Genomic DNA, 18,788 nt, shown 5'->3' with positions numbered 1-18,788 from the left:
TAATAACTGGCCAATATAGGCTTTCTACTACTCTATCCACCCGGACACAGGCTTAGACAGCTACTATGCCAAGGATAAGTTTCATCACTAGAGAGCAAATCCTAGAAACACCATTTCTGTAAGTAATGAAAAGCTTCTTGCCACTTTGTCATGTAGGCAACCCTAAAATTTCAGGTTTTTGGACAAGCATGCAAGTGCAGGCAGAAAATAAATCACAGCTGCTGAGCTGTCATTAACCTTTAGGATGGAGGAGTAAATACTCTTCTGTCCTAAGGACATTACCTTCTGGTAATCCCTGCTCTAGGATTTCCAAGGACTAAGCACCCACACTTAATCATCACAGCTCTGCCAAATGTCTTCAACCACCTGCAGCCAAAGATTAAACACCTGCTTCTTCTGGAAATCATGTTTCTAAATTGTGAAACACAGCATAATGATCATCTCCAGAGTATATATACTCTTATCTTGCTTCAGTTATGTGACCATTCTGTAATGTTTGGCAATATTAAGATCCAGAGCGACGCATAAAAATCTTGGTCATCCTTTTCAATATTTTTAATCCTAGCTATCTTTCCCAAACTGATTTTACAAGAGCGTTTTTGAAATCCAAACAAAGATCCAGAGCTTAAGCAACAAATTCAAACCAGGCATTACCAGTAAGTTCCTGCTCCCTGTGAAGTTAGGTCCATTCCATCCACACCATAGCTATCATCATCCATTATTTTGGACAGGCCAAAATCAGTAATTTTTATTTCTCCACATGCTGTTCCATCTACAAGAAGTATATTACCTAATCGGGGGGGGGGGGAGGGGGGAGGGAGGGGAGAAGAAAAAGAAGATTTTTGTACCTCACAAAAGCTAACAGAACACTTAAATGTTCAAAACCAGCTTCAATGTTCAGGAACATATAACTTAAGGAAGGATCGGTGACAACTTTACATCACCTTTATATCCTCAGCTCTAGAGCGATTTGACTGTGACAAATTTTAGTGCAGTCTCATCTGAAATGATTCCCTCAGGAGCTGCCGGACGGCAAGGAAACACCAAAATACAGCCATACTCCATTCACAGCGACATTTCATACTTTCCGCCCAGAACAAACCCTATGCTACAGGCTTTAGGGTTTGCATATGCCACCAAATAGTGCCAAGAGATGGCTGTAACATGAAGCATCTAACTTAACGTATTACAGTTATACAATTTTTTTTAATATAAAAATTATTTGATTAAGTTCCTTTAAAAAATGAACAGTAAGACAATAAGAATACATTCTGGACAATTCCATAACATGAGAAAAATCCGTATGAGCAATTTACTATACAGGAGCAAGTAAACAACCTAGCACTAAGAGTTACATCAAAAACTCCACCATATATACTTTGAAGTATTACAGATTAAAGTACATGAAGAATACCAATATCGTATATACAAGGCAGTAATGAAGGCTATAGATTCAAAACAGAATAAATAACTTATGACAATGCTCATTATTTTTATTACTGGAAACCTTGATCAAGATTTAGGGAGAGATCTGAATAAGGACAGTATTTACTTTAGTTTCCTGAGAGAAGCAAAACTGTTCCAGATAAAGAGGAGGCACAAAAAGATGATGATCACAAAAAGATGCATCTGGAATTAGTTAGTAAAAAGATTTACAATATAGAAAAGTTCTGTAAAGTCCTAGTTTGAAACTGCTGAACTGGGATGCAAGCAGTGAGAGACTACCTTTTTCAATCCTTTACCAGCTACGAAATATAAAAGGGGAAAAAAAAACCACATCAGCCTTCCACAATGGTCTGACAGGAGTGAGCCAACTAATGATCTTATCTATTTACATTGTTAAGTACTAATATATGCATCTGCAACGTGCTCTAGAAATTTTTCCTACCAACTAAAATCAAAATAATTTGCAGCAGAAAAGTTACAATAGACATTTCCAAAGACAGACAAATGATTTTGGCAATAAAACCAGAAAGAAAAGTATGCATTTTTTCCAGATGTTTAAAGTAAACCTGACATACAGAAGATAATTTTGGTATTTTCAGGCATGAATTACAAATGAAATAAAGGAGAAAAAGGAATAACGCCATTTTCAATTGTAACATTCCTCATTTACCTGGTTTAAGATCATAGTGTATAATAGGGGGCTTGATCTCATTGAGATACCGTAGTGCATTTACTATTTGCATTACAATGGACCTAGCTTCCTTCTCTGACATTAATTTATGTTGCTTGAGATAGAAATCCAAGTCATTGCCTTCACAGTATTCTAACACCGTGCAAAACCTAGGGCAGAATTCAGAGATACAACATTAAATAACATAGCAAACTGCACAATCACAAAGGGAGATATGACAAGCTAGTTTGATACCAACACGTTTAACAACAGCTGCCTGAATATTGAACTGTATGCACTAGATTGTTAATAAAACACATAACAATTAGCTTACAGGAACTTGACATTAATTGGAACATTCATATTTACCAAAAAAAACAAAAAACCCAGCATATCTATTGAAGTGAGATTAAGTATTTAAAACAAAAAACAAAAAGACCCCTTATTTATGAAAGCAAGTTTCTTGGTGGGAAAATACATTTGCTACCCCTTAGAGATGTGACACAATTTCACATTAAAAGGTGCAGCCCAGCAACCATGGGATACTCTTAGGCTAGAGAGGCAGTTGACATCATTTAGACTTGGAACAGGCTGCTGCAGCACAGACAAATTTCAAGCTGCCCTACAGCAGCCCTTGCTGCCCAACACCATTCCAGCAGTGCGTGCCCGTTTTGCCCTCAGGATACCTCTTAGGACTTGGTAGTCAGTTGTTGCAGATCAGTGTTTTCAATCGCTTTATGTAACGCTGCAATATTTATCTGAGACATAACTCTGCAACTACAAGTTTTTTAGACTCCCCTTAAGGAAACACTAAACCTTTTGGCTGAAGGTAAGAACATATTCTTTATGTTCAAATATTCTTTAAGTTTTTTTTTTTTTTAATCTAATTTACGACACCAAAATCACTGGCAAGTTGTAGAACATGTATAATTTTATGTACTTACGTATCTGTATCCAGGGAGAAGTAGTCATATAGTTTAACTATCCTGGGGTGATCCAGTTCTTTGTGTATTCTATACTCTCTGCAGGCATGTCTAAAAGAAGATGTATACGTTAACTTTCTATAATCAATAAAATACTACTCAATCTAACATATGAAGTTCAAGTCATTAATATTTACTTGTGGTAGTTTTCTTTCTTTTCATCTCTCCAGCTTTTGTTAAGCTGGTGAATCTTCACAGCAGCATATCTTTGTTCATAAAGATCAAAAGCCTAAAAACAAAACAAAACCCCCCCCACAAATATGGGAAAGTTATAACCACAGATGATAAAAATAACACCCAATAAAGAGAAAAAAATGGCATGTAATTCACAAGTCTATTGATTATTAATATTTTTAATTGTTTAAAAAAAAAAACCTATATAATAGGTATTCGAAGTTCCATTTGTGTTACATTTTCTGTAAAAACACGCCTCACAGACATGAACAGCAAGTTAATTTGAAATACGCTAAATTTATTTTCTATTTTACAAATATCTCTGCTTTTTCTATCCAGAAGACTTCTGCTAATTTGGAAAAGCCCCCAAACATAAAACTAAGTAGTCAGAAATTTGTTAGTACAACTAGCTTCTTGAGATACATAAGGGGTCAAGTTATCTGAGGTCCTAAAAGCAAGTGCTCTTTTCTACAGCTGCAGATACATGTCTCAGAAGAACTAAGTTTGTTGTTGTTTTCTTTCTTTTTTTTTCTTTTAATAGTTTTCTACAGCGAAGTCTAGTTTCTAATGGTTGTCATTCTTCTCGTAATACATATAAGCAAGCATGAAGCCACAGCCTGGCTTCCTCCCTGTCAATAATACAGCTTTTGGTTATATAAGTTTGAAGCCTTGTAATGCTACCTCCCTCCATGAGTTAATCAAGGAGTTCGCTTAGCCAGCGTTTAAAGAGTACACCACATTAAAATCCACCTGCCCTCATACCCCTGAAAATTAAACATACAAATATACATGGCTCTGAAACATTAGATTTAACAGACCTAACACACGCTACCTTGTATACTTCACTGAAGCCACCTCGGCCAAGTAAATGGAGTAACAAATACCGTTCATTCAACGTGGGGTGATCTTTAAACCTTGAAAGAAAAGACAATTTCAGCTCATTCGGTTCAAGGCACGCAAGTAAAACCTAATATTTAGGCCTCTTAACGTTATTTCTCAAATATAACTTTTTACTGGTGATACCCAATATGCCAAACAGTATTTCACCACGTGCGACTTTATGGCAAAAGTATACAACATGCCTGATTTCAGTCCCTTAACTATTTAGCGTACAACTGCTGTCACCTCCTCATCATCAAATCACTCAATTTGCTAACTTTTGGTCATGTTTCTCTACGTTGTGAGGTTGAGAAAAGCACCCTTGAGACTTAACACGACCCCTTGCCAATTCACTATAAACACTACGCTCTTGGTGACTCATCCGGGAAAATGCTATTCTGTTTTGTCCTAATTTTTTTTATTTTGAAACAAAAGCACTGATCGTCAACAGCAGTAATTGCTGGTAACAGCAACAGTAGCAGCAGCAGCGTCCTCTTACATTCGGTAACGTGAGCGTGGCTTCCAGGCTGTTTGAAAGGCCGGGAGCGAACACAGCACGTCAGAACGCTGTCACCCCTCCTCGCTGCTCACCTAGCCTTTATTAACAAGGCAGCTCGAAACCATCCAACAGCGAGACTCCAAACAGAGGCGACTATTCCTTCGCAACCTCTATCACCGGCGGGCTGCTGTTCTCTTCCCCACCAGCATACAGCCGGTACCCGGCTGAAATCACCAAACCCTTCCTTCACATACAGGTTAAGGAGATGGGGTAAGAGGGCCCGGCTCTCCTCCCTGTGCCAAACTTTAGCAAAATCCCTACTTCTTCAGCTTTCTGGGACAGACTAGGAAGAGAGACTTCCAACTTCACACAAAACGCTACCAAACTGGTAACACACACCTGCCTCTTTTTAAGAAAATGGATCTTCGATAACACTAACAAGTTTACAAAAAACAAACAGCAATGAAGGGAAACCATGTGAGAGGACTGAGTATCTGCTTGCACTCTAATTTGAAAACAAGACAGAAACACTTTTTCCAAACACAAACTGCTGCTACAGTGTAGAGAAAAGCACCGAGCTCTCTCCTGAAACGTGCCTAAGACAAAACGCCTCCTGCCAGCCGGCCAGCCGCAGAGCCTGGCGGCCCCGTCTTTCAGGGGAGCCAGGGGAAGAGGAGAACGGGAAGGATTCAGAGAGAGCAGATAAAACTCCTGGCCCTCTTTTTTAGAGGGGGTGGGTTGTCTTTCCTTTCAGACAAAAATAAATTTCTTGTCACCCTCCAAGCTCCTGGCAAGTTCAGCTAGTCTGATTTGTCGTCTTTCTGCCAACAAACGGGATTTCTCAGTTTACACCCTTGAACTATACATTTTTAATACAGTTCTTCAGAGACAGAGAAATTAGGTAGTATTTTAAGAACCCTGACAGCAAATGACACTTGAACAAAACCTATAAAGCTGGAAATGTCTGTTCCTCATAATGACAGGTGACTGCATTGGGTGTTCCTGTATCAGTTTACAATCACCAAGGAAAAAGTATTTCTAGAATCTGTACTACAGAGAAAACCAGCTCATTTGTTCATGACTTCACAGTGCCAAATGCCCTTACAAGCAGGAAGTTCTCCTTGTACTTCACTTTTGCAATTAAAAGGGAACACACTATTAGGTATTCTGAAGCTGTGTCGAAAAGGCCATGATCAGAAATACACCAGATGTATTCTATACAAGAACTACACTATTTATTATGTTTGTCCGCACCTGTCACGGGGCGGGGGAAGGTGAATGAATCCTCATCGCATTTCTACCACAATGAGGAGACACCAACGCTCACCAATCTAGGGCCCGCTGCCAGTTACACTCCATAGAAAACTTTAAGGAAGGGTTTTATGCTACAGTCCGCCAACAGGTCATCCCATCCCTCCTTATGCTCTTTGTTGCTATAAAGCATGATTTTGGAGGCATGGTCACAGATAGTCAAGCATTTGAGGGAAGATGCATATTCTTACTTACTGTGGCCTATTTTTAAAGATAACGTTCATTTTCTCCACTATAAAACACGTATTTGAATGTTCAAGAAAAAAATTATCATAAATAGTAAATAATGTACTTAGTGCAGAAAAAAATAAAGATTATTTAGAGACAGCACCCTTAGGAGATTGACATTATGTGATCAGTAGCCCAATTCTTGAATACTACAATTCAAAATTTTAGAATCATATTTTCTTGGTCCTACTACTGTATCTATGCCCCTAGTGGGGCTCAACCTTGTGAACGCTACCACCTTCCCTCTCCGCTGCTACTTTTGCTACTCCGTGCAGCTCTCTGTCCCTCAGGATCTGCACTTTGCAGATAACTCCAGCATCACGTGGGCTCTAAATCCAGACAAGGAAGGCCGAACCCACCCCCTCAAGTTGTCCTGTTATACCAGTGCAGTTATAAACCACCAGTGCAGACATACAAGTTCTCCCAGCTCTACTCTAGACAATACAAAATTCCCTATTTCTTATTGCTAAGCATAGAACAGCAAACATGTGAGTTTGTAGTCTATTTTAATACTGTATCACTGCTTTATGCATTCTGGGAGCAGGGGAAAGGAGTGCGCAAGTAGGACAACGTGGAGGGGAATGTTGCTAGAACAAGAGGGCTCGGCACTCCGCCAGAGCTAGAAGTTGAAAACTCAACCGTATTCACATGTCAGGACCCAACAGTCACTTTGCGTCAGAATGAGACCTCTCCCTAATCAAACGACTGAGTCACCAAGACACGTTAGAAAAGACCGTGGGGGCCACAGAACTAAACCGCTGCTCAATCGCTTGTGGGTTCTGTATTACCTCTGTAAGCTGCAGCGTGGCCGCTGGGTAAATACCTCAGTCTAGACCCTCACAAGACCATGAACATGCAAGACAAAGCTTTTCATTTTCTACCATAAAATGTGTCAGCATGTACTGCAGAAAATGAGCAGTGAAGCTGCAGAATTCTGCTTATCCACGTAATGTAACTCTGTTTTCAACAGGGACTGCAATTTGGATATTCTTTGCCCCATATGCACACTATTTTCACAGTCAAAGCCTGTCGTTTTTTAACGTGGCATTTATTACTTCTTGTTGAAAAATCCCATTTGTTTTTTCTTAATGCAAACAATTAAAATAAAAAAAAGTTATCATTTAACCTGTAAAGAACTGCTTATTTGTTGTAGCACATTTATCTGCCTAAAAGAAAATATCCTACCACTGAATTGTAAGCATCAGCACCCATTTTTCATAGCCAAAACAATGTCACAGTATCAATTCAGCACTATAGCCACAAGGCAGCCAAAGATTTCTGTACTCCTCTAGAGCATGGCAACCACTAAAACAAGTTATATATGATTTCATTTCTTGTGGTTTTAATGTTTAAAAATCTTAGTGCATATATAGTTCTATTGTGTCCAAAGAGTAAAAATAAAAATAAATCCTAAGATCCTAAGGCTACTGTTTCATAAACGTTTATTAGTGCCGAAAGAAACAAGGCCAGTCTCCCCACCTCCCTCCGCCAGGCTGCTCCTTCCACCCTTGCCCTCTTTCCTCAGGGCAGCACAAGCCTTTTTGCAGTTGGGGCAAAGAACTAGACCAGGAAATTTATCTGGGGTTAAAATTAATCCAGGAGGAAAAACAACAACAACAACAATAAAATGGGAGTTGAACTGGCGAAATTTAACCTGGATTGATTTCCAGCGTCTGCTCACTAGAGAAATGCCACGGCGGGCATGCGCGAGGAAACAGGGCAGGGGCATGTAATCAAGCAGCCAGGGAGAGGCACAACCTGTTTCTTCCAAGTAACACGGCCAACTTAAGGTGCTGGTGAAGCTGTGGCATTAGAGCCCATATTCCCCATCACAGAAAACAAACTCATTTTATTAGTTATGTAATTATTACTTTGGAATCTATAGAATTACAGCTAATTTTAAATGCCAATTTAACATTATGATATATTACCGTGGAAGTTCAGGTAGAGAATAAGATTTAACATAATACAAAAGACTTAGCATTTGCATTTTTCCTGTTAGGTACCTGTGGTAAATGTAAATTACAGTGCAATAAAACTGAAACTAATTTTACAGCACCATGAAACTGCTGCTGCTGCATCAAACCTCCCCACCATTTTCTTGTATTACGGTCAAATAAGTGCACTGTGTTAGGTTCCCTTACAAGTATTTTTTAACCTAGTAACACAGTCCAGCAAGTTTCAGCTCTCCTGCATTATCACTGTGTGTGCGTGTGCACGCATGTGCATGCGTGTGTGTATCTATATATCGAACTTTCTGGCCTACTCAATAAAAACACCATTAAGTTTACTAAATTAAAAGTCATTCTTTTAAGTTTAAACAAGTTTGTACTTAAAATAGGACAAAAGTTTAAAATATATATATATAAGCAAAAAGAATCAAAGAAAAATTTACCAACAGCCTCTTGTAGGTAAAATGTGATTTTAAAGCATTGTTTTAAACACAGACGTGCAAAATTAAGACAGTAAGTCTCTTACTGCGAATTGTCTTCATTATTTATTCTTTTCAGTTCTCTTATGTGAAGATTCCTAACTCTTTCCAAACGTTCAAGTTCTGCTTGTATTTCAGCTTCTTCCTGCAAATGAAAAGAGCGAACTATAAAAGCTCATTTACTCCCCGTTTGAAAAGGATATTTTTACGCCTGCATCAATACTAGTGGTGATGGAGGAACATGACATTACAAAACCCTACCGAACTAGAGAAAAGCAGTGCTTTTCTCTTAAAGCCTGAAAAACTCAGAGAGAGAGGGCAAAAGCCTGTTTCAAGAAACCTTTCCGTCCAGGAACCTACAGGTAACGGGACGCTCACAGTTTTGTTCTGCACTGTAGGGATGCTATTTGAAATGAGAAGCAGCTGGGTTTTGTACCTCAGCCAAGGAGAGAGATTATCTGGGAAGCGGTCTGAAATTGATGTTCAACGAAGAAAAGACTCACATATGTGCAGCTATAGATTTTGTACAAAACCAACAAATTAAAGATAGATGCTTAAAATATTTTGAGGCTGTCTTCCTAAGAAATAGGAAACCAAAAAAACAATAAATCATTGTAACAGAAGTGTTCTTAAGGTGTTGGTATAAAATGATATAAAACACCACCAACAAGCTAACTTCAAAAGATTTTTCCATTTATATCTTACCAAAATTATAAATGCAGAACGTGTGTTACCTAAGATTTCAAGTGCAATTTCAAACGCAGCACGTCAGGTACGAATGCACTCCCTAACTAATCTAAGCACTTAAAATTATCTCATCTTCATGCTACATATTAGAGAACACTGAAATCATTTCAGATCAGTTCTCTGATGCAATTTATACTGTGACTGCACAATCCGGTGGTGCCAGTAAAACGGAGAGAGCAACAAGTCATGGCACAGGGGGACGAAGGCAGAAGTCAGAAGATGAGAGGGAAAAAAAAAAAAAGCAAGCCTCAAGCTGGTACTTCCAAATATTGTGTATCATAAAACCACATCCTGAAACAAAATGTATTTATATCATGTAGACCACACATTGAATGTGCACATTTTCAACAAGCTTAAGGATTCAAATCAAAGGATTTCAGTGGATATTCTGAATCCCTTCCTATGACAAGCTGGCGGGGAGGGGGGAACCAAGTCCAACAACAACGGAAACCCCCAAGTGATCAAGTGATTTGATGAACCTTCATTCAGAGAAAGAAAATGGAATCCCTAATAATTTAAAAGCTAGACTAGTTAACACTAAGCTGCTAGCAAATCTAGGTGGACCATTTGCTCTTCCTAATATATCACGTCATTTTTGTTCTGTGTACGCAATGTTAAGCTCTTTTTTCATCTTTAGATTCATCCTTGCAGTTCTCAGTTAAATACACTGAAATGATATGTGGTTCCTCATAACCCATTAGTTCTCTGTAAAGAATTCTAGCCCTTCTCCCCCACGCAAAAAAGGCCACACACTTATACACACACAATTGTCTATGTTCTTCCCAAAGGCTAACAAAAAAAAAAATCCATCAGCTATGCTTCTTTTGGGCTTTTTTGTTCATATATTATGCAATTCAGTGGTTCTCCAAATGTGGTTCATAGGCCAATGTTAGTCCAAAGAGAACTGGCTGGTTGCATTGTTTCCAGCTGTTATTTAGGACACTCAGGCTGTGAATACCTTTAAGCAAGAATGAACCAGCTTAGCTGCCTCAGGTCACTGCTATATAAAAGGAAGTGAGAAAACAAGAGCCTCTCTCCAGGACCAAAGCTGCTAGCTGGAAAAGAATTTCCTGGGGAGCAGAAGGAAAAGAAAACTGGTGGTGGCAGTACGTACAGGGCACCAAAAATAAGAGAGCACCAGGAAAGTATTTGGAGAGTGAAAAGGAAGGGAAGCAGACAGCAAAACAGCATATACAGAAGGAAAGAGAAATAAACATATCCAGTAGAGAAGCATTAGCGGAGGAATACAGAAATGTAAAAAGAAGACAACAAAATTACTTTTCCTAGTAAAGGACAAAATCTGTACCACATGTAAGAATTAAAATGTAAGTATATATTTTTATTGCTACTTCTCAATATATTCAGATATGATTTGCTAAGAAATAACGTCTGGCTCCCCTCTAGCATTTAGTCAAATAAGTTCCTCCTTAAGCAGAGTACCATCGCACTGACACTCAAGGTGAAAACCAAACTGGAGTATTAAATAGCTTTGTAAGAGCTTCCTTCAGATGTCACTTGAAATTTCCATTAGTCACTTCAAACAAGTTAAAGCATGGAAAAAAAACCCTACAAAATCTTGTAACAGAATTCCCTACGAAGCTGGTGCTATTTCTAAAGCACTAACAATGGAGACCTATTCCTACACAGCCTACCTCACCAGTGCCAGCAAGTTTATACATCCCTATCACGGATTCAAGTAATTCCTTGTTGCATTCTTTAAAAACAGCACCAGGCTTCTCAAGGGGTCCAGTTCCGGATTTGCAATAGGTGACTTGTATATTTGAGGCGAACCGGCTGGAAACTGACTCTCACAACATTTGAAGCGGAAGAACACAACGACTTGCTTTGAAGACTATCCCAAGAACTACTTACTGTTCAGAAGATAAACTATCTGTCTACTAAATATGTTGCACTGCTAGAGAGTTTCACTTAGATTCACAATTTAGTGTTACTTTCTTTCACACTTATTGAGGTATTTCTGCCTGCTTCAACTGTCATTCCCTTTTCACAAGGGACTCCTCAAACACTTTGCTTGAGCATGCAATAGTTAAGATATAGCCAAACTATTTTATTACAAAGATTTATTAGAATGATTGGCCATAAGGAAAAAATACTGCTGGATTTTTTCAAACGTCAAAGACTAGAGTAAAATATCTGAGAGCAAAAATAATTTAAAAGATAGAAGGATTTCCATAAAACCAGGAAAATGTTTATACCAAATATTTCTCCCTTGCTAAATGCAGATACATGCAACCGATAACAACTGAAATGGATACTGTAGGTGACCAAAACATGGTATTCATTCAAAAAAGCAATGTTCTGTAAATTAGACCACCCCCCCCCCTTTTTTTTTTTTTTTTTTTTTTTTTTTTTTTTAAGTCCAAAGCTAATAAAAAAAGCACATATCAAGTTTGGCTGCCTTCGCCTCCTCAGCTCTGAAACAAGAGCAGCAGTGGTAGCACTTGGGACTTTTATAGGCCTAGTATACATTGGTGATAATACTATTTTTTCCTACCTTCCACGTAACTGTTGTTATTGATGAAAAAAATAGCTGAAGATAAAGAACAGTGTTTTCAAATTAAGCGCAGTCTAGTTTTTGTTTGAAACAGCAGTTAAAGTGTTGAAGCTAAATGAAAGCAAAGGAAGAACGACAATTATGAATTGACTGTTTTCAATTCATAGTGTTTGTAACTCCCCAAACTAATGCATTCTTAGATATTTATCCAAACAGGAAGAAACCCATTAAGATTCATAAAAAAGAGTTGAGGTTAGCCTCAGTCCTTTAGATATTTCCTACTTTAATGAGAAATATAACCAGAATATGTAACTTTCTATGCTGAGTACTTCAGAGAAGTTGAACAATAAGAATATTCAGAAGGTATTCAGTTTTCAGACACTGATTCAATTTTTACTTTTGCTTTACAACCTATTGTTATTTCATAAAAAGTTAAATACTCTCTGCGAGATAGGATCAACAAGTGCAAGTTTTCTGCACTCTGACCAAGGAATTGCCAGCACAGTGCATTAACCTCATTGCACCGTTTCTTCTGCATAGATACAAAATTGTGCAAAAACATCTATTATGTTTAAAGTTCCCCATGTTCTTCTGTCAAAACACTCCAAGTATCCAAATCATAATGTGTGCTGACACACATCAGTGATAACAAGAATGTGTCATCTCCTTGAAATATGCCAGTTCAAGAAACAGACATAGGCAGGAAGAGAGAAAGAACAAATGTTATTTTGCTTGCATAAAATAAAACAATCCTGGTTACTTAAAGACATTGTATTTTTGTCCATATTTACTACTGGTGCTGTAAGTGTGTAAAACTTCTGTCCAAATTAAGAAGTATAAAATTTCTTATTTCTAAGCAAGTCAATTCAATAGGAAGGACAAAGGTGAGAATGTCAGGTGAGGCCATATCACAGAAAGCAATGAGCATTTTGCAGAACGTGACCTCCTCACGTTCCAGTGGCCTCATCTGAGGAGATTTTGGAAGTGCGGCAACGCACATTTTGACTAATAACATAAAATAATAGCATATAGCAGAGTATTAACGACAACGCAACACTGAGAAGACCACTACCTTTAAAGTCTATACAGTCAATCTTTAGTTGATAACCTAAGGGCAACATCACTGTTACAAGGATTCAAGGAACTGTTACGGAGTTGCACTGGATGGATTCGCTACTACATTCCTGTACTCCCAATGTTTATGGTAAGTTGCATCAAAAGAAAGGAAAGTCATTATTAGGTACAAAACTGTATACCCCTTTTGGTATTATGTTTTTGTAATCGGATAGTTCTAAACAAGCTCTCTCCTTATTTTGGTAATATTAGTTTTCACAGTTTGGGGCATGAACAGGGGAAAAAAGGCTTTAAAAAAAGGGGATTTAGAAAAGAAGACCACGTACATACCTTTTTGAGATGTCCTAATCGAAGTTTGAATATTTCTTCCTGTTCATGATATTCTGCTAGAGTCAAACTGCAAAAAAACCCCACAGACATAATTATAGTTTTTGTATGATGGTAAACAAAAGCATTCGTATTTAAATACTACAGTAAATACTGCATCTTATGTTTATGATTTACAACTACAAAACCAGCATTATATTTCTGAGCCATCTGAACACCTTGGTTTGTAATTTCAGGGTCAAAACGGATTTACAGAAGGCCTCTGTCTGGTATTCTGGAACATTAACTGCCTCTCCCACTGGACTGTGTCTGTTCTCTCCAATAGCCTGTTAGATTATCTGGTTGCCTCCTAAATCACCTCACCATCCCAGTATTTTAGCTGATGATGCTCCACTATTTTGTTCTCAACCATAACATTTAGTGCACCAAGAGATGGAGACCAAGAGATTAACTGGACAGGACCAACAACATCAAATTCTTGATCTCCAATTTAAGGAAAATAGTGCAAACTTATACATTTGGAGTTCATTAACATACTATATTTTGCATGAGACCGCAAATTCAGTTTTGAATGGACACACAACTATTTGGCTTGTTCTCTTTTTATCTTCCTTTGAAATAAGACTCCCAGTTATAACTATTTCCATGGTCCCTCACTACCTGGAAAACTCCCAGGACAGAAAGTCAGTTATCACCCTGAGGATCCAGACTGTTCACAGGGACTAGTAACTAAGAAATGCACAAACTGACTGGGGACAATAAGCATCTGACAAACAAACAGAAAATACAGAAGAGAACCTCTTACAAACCACCAAAGAAAAGACACCAAACAGACTTCATGCTCCAGAGAAGCCATACACATGTGATTAGGGAGGGACAAGGGGTTACAGGGGTAGGAAGGAAGGAAGGAAGGAAGGAAGGAAGGAAGGGTTACGGTCTTCTTGAAAGCACTCACACAAATCCCTAAAAACACACACTTAAATGGTGAAAAAACTAAGGCTGGATGGTATACGTGTTTTACTATTTTGCCTAGCTCTATTATTTCTTGTGTGATGCAAAGCTAAAATTAATAGCATAACATGTTTTTACAGAGTCCATATTTTACTGGCTTCAATTCTCAACTGTCCGGGGAAGGTGATTTATATAAAGCACTTAGAAGGCAATTCATGCCCTTTATTGCAAGTCTAAGGAGCTAGAGTGTCTTGAGAATCATCAGCAGCTTCCCCAAAGATGAGGGGCACCAGTTCAGATGTCTCTTACACCAGATGCCAACTTTCATAGCGTTTGCAGAAATTGAGTCATCTGCAAGACTTCTACCTCTCTTAAATTTGGATGAACAACGTCCTAGTTTTCAGAATTCTAAACCCTGTGTGCGCTTACTGGCTCTCAGGGTTGCTAATAAGAGTGCATCTTTTCAGGATAAAACTTGGTGATTCTGAAGCTTTCACAGGCCCCTTTCCTACTCCCAATAGCAGAAATAGTGAATTTCACTGCCTTTCTTCTGACTTGGCCAGAAGATTGAGTCAACCAGATACTTTCCATGAATATTAATGAAATTGCTGGATTCTTCTTTGACCACAGCATCTAAATTCCTAAGAACCTGTTACAGCTTCACAAGGCAGTTGTTATTTCATCATCTTTCCTGTCTATCACATAGGGAAAACACTCAAAAATCAGGTGACAAAACACACCCATGACCACATCCTTGTCAGAATTTGAGAAGGAAGCAATCCTTTCTTTTAGGAGCATCATGCAAAATTGCCTTGCATCTTTTTCTGTACTGGAATGAAAAGCAGTCCTGTATTCCAATCACAAAATCCACAAGTACTCTAAAAGCAACAGAGGGAGGACATAAAAAAACTTCAGTAGAGGCAAGAAGCTCCTTAGGATGAGATCTTGGGACTGAACATCTGCATCGTTCTCCTGAGAGAACCTCCTCCGGGTATAGACAATTTATGCCACATCTTAGAAAAAGTTAAAACAAATGTGAAATGGGGTGTCTTGCTCCAAAGCATCTGCTAGACCAATCAAAGAGCACCCAGACCAAGCCAGACAATTCACAGCAGCCTCCCTGACATTTTTTCAGTAATTCTACTCAAAGAAGAAACTACTCCAACACGGATTAAATTCTCAATTAAAAAGGTAAAGAATCCATGCCAATGTGGGTGAGGTTGAATATTATTTTTCCAAGATTCTTGTTTGCAGTATAAATTATAAGTTTGTGCATCTATTTCCAGAAACACAGATAGTAAACTTGGCCTTTCTCAGCCTGCCAGAGAGAAGAATCTCTAGAGGGCTTAGCAAAGCTGAACCACAAGTAAAACGCACTGAAAATACAAACTTTATAACATCAGACCTTCCAGCATTTTCACTGAACACAGAGCCCTAAAACCATAGAGCTCCTGGAAAACTAATATAATACAGGAAACTTGTTGTTGTTGTTGTTGTTTTTCAAATAACCTCAGCTCTCTATGCACAGAATTATGACCAAGTGCCTAGATGACTAACAAGCACTGCCTTCCAAAAGGCTCTTCAACAGCCCTGTTGAGCACAGAGAACAAGAACAGTTAAACGTCATATTGAAAACATTAAGATTTGAAGTCACTCTTTCCATGTTTCCATGCTATATCCCAATAAATGACTGTTTTCCTTTATTCTGTTTCCTTACAACTCTAACCCTATTAGAGGCACACCATGATTCACAGCAGCTTGAAGCTGTCGTTAGTGACCGTCTGATTTTGAAGGCAGGCGCACACAGCGCTGAACAGTACACACACACAGCTACTACAATTTTCTTACTTACGAAAAACAAAACTTCATTCCCTCCTATTTGGAAACATTTACTTCCTTAAAAAGCAGGGGTTTATTACTTTTCCGCTATAAATATACTGCGATTTACATTTATGTTGCTGAAATAGCATACAACAAACAACAGTACACAATAAGACGACGACAACGTGCTTGTTGCCAGTGTTCTGGCTGTAGGCCACCCCCCCTCTGCACTGCACGGGCTGAGAACACTCGGCAGCGCGCTGCTGCTCGTCTGCCCCTCTGCTGCCTGTTGCAGGTAGCCCGCTGCTGGCCTCATCTGTGAGCAGGAATCACCTGTAAGGCACCGTATTTCCAGTGGATGGAGTCGCTCCTCCGTCACCTGAGAGACACGAGCCTCCTCACAAGAGGAGGGAGAAAGGCTGAGGAGTACACCTGGAGGGACGTCAGCCAGAAATGGGCTGCCACCAGCCGCTAAATGAATTTAAGTCGGACAGTCAGGCATGAGGCTAATCTGACAAGTGTCTGAGAAAGAGGGTAGCTGGGAGCAGGTTGCACGCGTTACTCTGACAGAAGTGGTCTGATCCTGACCATGATCTTTGCCACTCATAATTACGGTGCAATAAATAGCGTTTAACTGTCTGCAGCCAAATGAACCATCATACACATGCAATAAATTCCAGAAACTGCAAAAAAAGAGCACTGGAGGCACTCTGTGCATGCAGCGTAACTTCTGTGGAGCGCAGGGCCACGGTGTGCCCCCTTTGCTTGTCGCTGGAAGAAACTAGACACCCTGCCCAGTCAGGAAGGATGGGTATTCCCGATTTAAACCCTTCTTTTACTAGCAAAATGAGCCCACCAGTATTTTAATAACGTTTTCATAACCAAATTTCAAAGGCTTTGACACAGCAGGCATGGACAGACCTAACAGACCTTCTTTTCACTTCTCATTCAAGCTCAGAAAAAGCCTTCTTTTTTTTTTTTTTTTGTAGTAATCAAAGCATACTTACTAGTGGGTACAGAGCTGACAACAAACAACAAAAAACCCCCAAAAAACAAAACAGCAATGCATTTCTCAGTTGTCCCGATCATTAGGCCTGCTATATTTACAACAATCTTTACTCCCACCTTTTCGCAACTGAAAAATCATGGCTACATATGCACAACAGAATGCTGCCGTGCCCAAGGACAACTAATACACATGTGCAAGGCTTTATGTGGCCTTATTTTACAGAAATTAAACAAGTTCGTTGGTTACGATTTTTGATGTGCTCCTTTCTTGGTCCACATTTATTCTCATTCAACTCCTAGAATTTCTGCAAAGTGGGGCAAACACTGACCAGCCATGAATGGTCTGATTCAAGTTTTCCATGAGATCTTTCGCCATGTCTCGCTGCCATTGTTTCCAAGTTTGCCTTAGAAAGAGAACGCCTCGGGAAAGGAGCTGTCTTTACTTGTCCTGTAAAGCCCAGACACATTGTTGGCACTTAAATCTGAAAAAAAGTTTCTCAAAATATTTTTATTTGTTCCATACAGAACGGAATGCTCCCTCTAAATGATGCATTTGTTCTGCTACAGTAGCAAACTCTGCCAGCTCTCTCTACCCTCCTACTTCAAATTACATTCAGGGACAAGGATGCATGCAGACTCTCATGGAGTAACTGGGGAAGCACAGGAAGAAATCATTGGGAAGTAAATACAACCAAAAGAGCTGAAGTCGGAGAGGAAACGCTGCGCTACCTAAACTTAATGAAATACTGTTTCTAGAAATAATTATCATTGTCTAATGAAATAAAAGCTGCTTCGAAAGAGCGGGGCCTACGATTGCACACACAAGCTCTCAAGTCACCAAAGAATCTGGAACCGCTTTTGAAATATTTTTCTGCAGCTAGGAAGTCTACCTCTATTTCAGGTATATGTTTTTTCTTCAAATACATTTCAATTTATTCCTTTCAAGTAAGACTAATAAAACAACTTTGTTCAGCAGAAAAGTGATCTCTTGAAATTGTCCATGCCAAGACAGTGTTTAGATTCATCTAATACGTGTTATTTAGACACCAGCACCACTGCTCACTCACAGAACATTGACTGACGCTCGCTTCTGTACTGATAACTTTAGTAAAAAAAAATTTTGCTTTTAAATTCATATCTGAGGACATAGTACATATAGTCAACTATACTGAAACATCACTCATTAAGAATGCCTCAGGCAACACCTTCAACTGGTTTCAAAACAGTTGAACGCTATTTTCAGAACTGCCTTCCATGATACTGCTTGTTACAAAGCTATAGATTACTTTGTCTCATCAATACGTGCAGTTAGAGCCAGTTTTCTAAAACCAGACAATGCAGCGGTAGAGGCACTTGTCGCTAACAACTGTTGGCAAGTTGTTTGTTTTTTTCATTTTTTTTTTTTTTTAAGAAAGGTCGACCCAATCACTTACACGCATGTTGCACTGATTTACTGCTGGTCTAGCTCATTAATTTAAGCAGCTCTGCATCCCCCTCTAGCCACGTAGAAACAGACCCTCTTCTCTTTGGCTATACTAATTAAGACTGTAACTCTCAAAGTAACAGAGGAACAGCAATAAGCCCAATGTAACAGCAGAAAATCACATACAACAGATCACGAATGAACTCTTCAATGAAAAAACACAATTAACAGTTGCTTTAACAAGATATACAAAAACTTATATTTAGTTCTGTACTGGGAAGAAGAGAGGAGAAAATAAATA

At 38.8% G+C, this 18,788-nt stretch overlaps 1 protein-coding gene across 2 annotated transcripts in view; it reads right to left on the bottom strand.

Moving 5' to 3' along the window:
* The window catches only part of TLK1 (tousled like kinase 1), a 77,282-nt gene that overhangs the window by 7,213 nt on the left and 51,281 nt on the right, over positions 1 to 18,788 (bottom strand). For both annotated transcript variants that reach the window (XM_068948634.1, XM_068948635.1), the window contains exons 12-18: positions 13,288 to 13,354; positions 8,669 to 8,766; positions 4,106 to 4,187; positions 3,237 to 3,328; positions 3,061 to 3,150; positions 2,117 to 2,286; positions 655 to 790 (exon numbers count right to left, since the gene is read on the bottom strand). In XM_068948634.1, the coding sequence (XP_068804735.1) occupies positions 655 to 790; positions 2,117 to 2,286; positions 3,061 to 3,150; positions 3,237 to 3,328; positions 4,106 to 4,187; positions 8,669 to 8,766; positions 13,288 to 13,354 (735 nt within the window). The remainder of the gene's footprint in view (positions 1 to 654; positions 791 to 2,116; positions 2,287 to 3,060; positions 3,151 to 3,236; positions 3,329 to 4,105; positions 4,188 to 8,668; positions 8,767 to 13,287; positions 13,355 to 18,788) is intronic.

Source organism: Struthio camelus, chromosome 6 (assembly GCF_040807025.1).
Source record: "Struthio camelus isolate bStrCam1 chromosome 6, bStrCam1.hap1, whole genome shotgun sequence".
NCBI lineage: Eukaryota > Metazoa > Chordata > Aves > Struthioniformes > Struthionidae > Struthio > Struthio camelus.
The sequence above is the reverse complement of the archived record's forward strand: the minus strand, read 5'-3'. Positions and strand labels throughout refer to the sequence as shown.